The sequence below is a fragment of the Sinocyclocheilus rhinocerous genome, unplaced genomic scaffold (assembly GCF_001515625.1).
Source record: "Sinocyclocheilus rhinocerous isolate Xijiao unplaced genomic scaffold, SAMN03320098_v1.1 C36825988, whole genome shotgun sequence".
Classification (NCBI taxonomy): Eukaryota; Metazoa; Chordata; class Actinopteri; order Cypriniformes; family Cyprinidae; genus Sinocyclocheilus; species Sinocyclocheilus rhinocerous.
Window position 1 is genome coordinate 725 of NW_015786232.1, and position 1,191 is coordinate 1,915.

Consider the following 1,191-nt stretch of genomic DNA (forward strand, 5'->3'; position numbering starts at 1 on the left):
CAATTAACATGGCTTGCAGGGCAACAGACATGAACAGATGTACACAATATGGATATGTGCCATAATATTGCTCATTGCTCAACACTACAGAGCATTTAATTTTTTTGAAGGTTGCCTTCAAAATTGCAAAGAATAGTTAAGATACTTTGTACTGGGAGAGTCATACTTAGCATTCAGAAAACAAGAGTGGAGCAGTGAAAGTGTATCTCTCGCTCAGGGCTTGTGTATGTGACGGGATTTCATTAGTTTCATTATTTGCAGTCTTTAAAAAGCGTGAGACACCTCTAACATTCATTAACCCTGGAGAGGAGCAGAGACCTCAGTGTTTCATCACATTCTGGTCCTTGCACCAACCTCTTACTTCACATATCATTTCTCAAGCTTAAAAGCAATGTGTGCTTTATTTCATGCAGTGGTTTGCTGCTACAGGAGAGCGAGCGATTCTCCGAGGCTCTGCATTACTACAAACTGGCCATCGGGAGCAGACCGACACTGGCCTGTGAGTTCAGCTCTTCAGTTTCACCATTTTGAACCTCCAAAGAGTCTGTTACTGGAATAAATGTCTGTTTTCAGGCTTTCATTTTACAAGTATGTGCAATTTTGTCTCTTTTTTTAATTAGTTCTCCCTTTTGTCCTCTTGCACAGCTGCATACTTGAACGTGGGCATCATCCAGGTCTCGCAGGGGAATATCGAAGAGGCCAAGCGCACCTTTCACACTTGCGCTGACATCCCAGATGAGAACCTGAAGGACCCTCATGCCCACAAGAGCTCCGTCACCAGCTGCTTGTACAACCTCGGCAAACTGCTTCATGAGCAGGGCCAGCACGAGGTATTCATCGAAATCTGCATGCATTATCAGTTTAGATGGATGCAATGATGTTCTTGTATGAATTGTTCCCTGGTTGTTCTTAATTAACAGTTCTCATTGTCACATTATGACAGGTTGTTTTTGTTTGTCGTCCTCAGGAGGCGCTGTCCATGTATAAAGAGGCTGTGCAAAAAATGCCACGACAGTTTGCACCGCAGAGTTTGTACAATATGATGGGTCAGTGTTTATTTCTCAGTGCATTCAGATGTTTTTATTTGAGATTCAAAAACACTCTAAATAAATTATTTGCATTTACATTTAGCAGATGTTTTTATCTAAAGCGACTTACAAATGAGGACAATATAAGCAATCAAAACCAACA

At 41.5% G+C, this 1,191-nt stretch overlaps 1 protein-coding gene across 1 annotated transcript; it reads left to right on the forward strand.

Moving 5' to 3' along the window:
* Positions 1–261: 261 nt before the first annotated feature.
* Positions 262–1,046, forward strand: LOC107736608 (transmembrane and TPR repeat-containing protein 2-like; the record flags this gene model as incomplete). The annotated part of the gene is made up of 4 exons (XM_016547988.1): positions 262–340; positions 414–499; positions 646–830; positions 968–1,046. Coding segments are annotated over 4 exons (429 nt in total), but the record flags the coding sequence as incomplete, so codon positions are not given.
* Between the last annotated feature and the right edge of the window lie 145 nt (positions 1,047–1,191).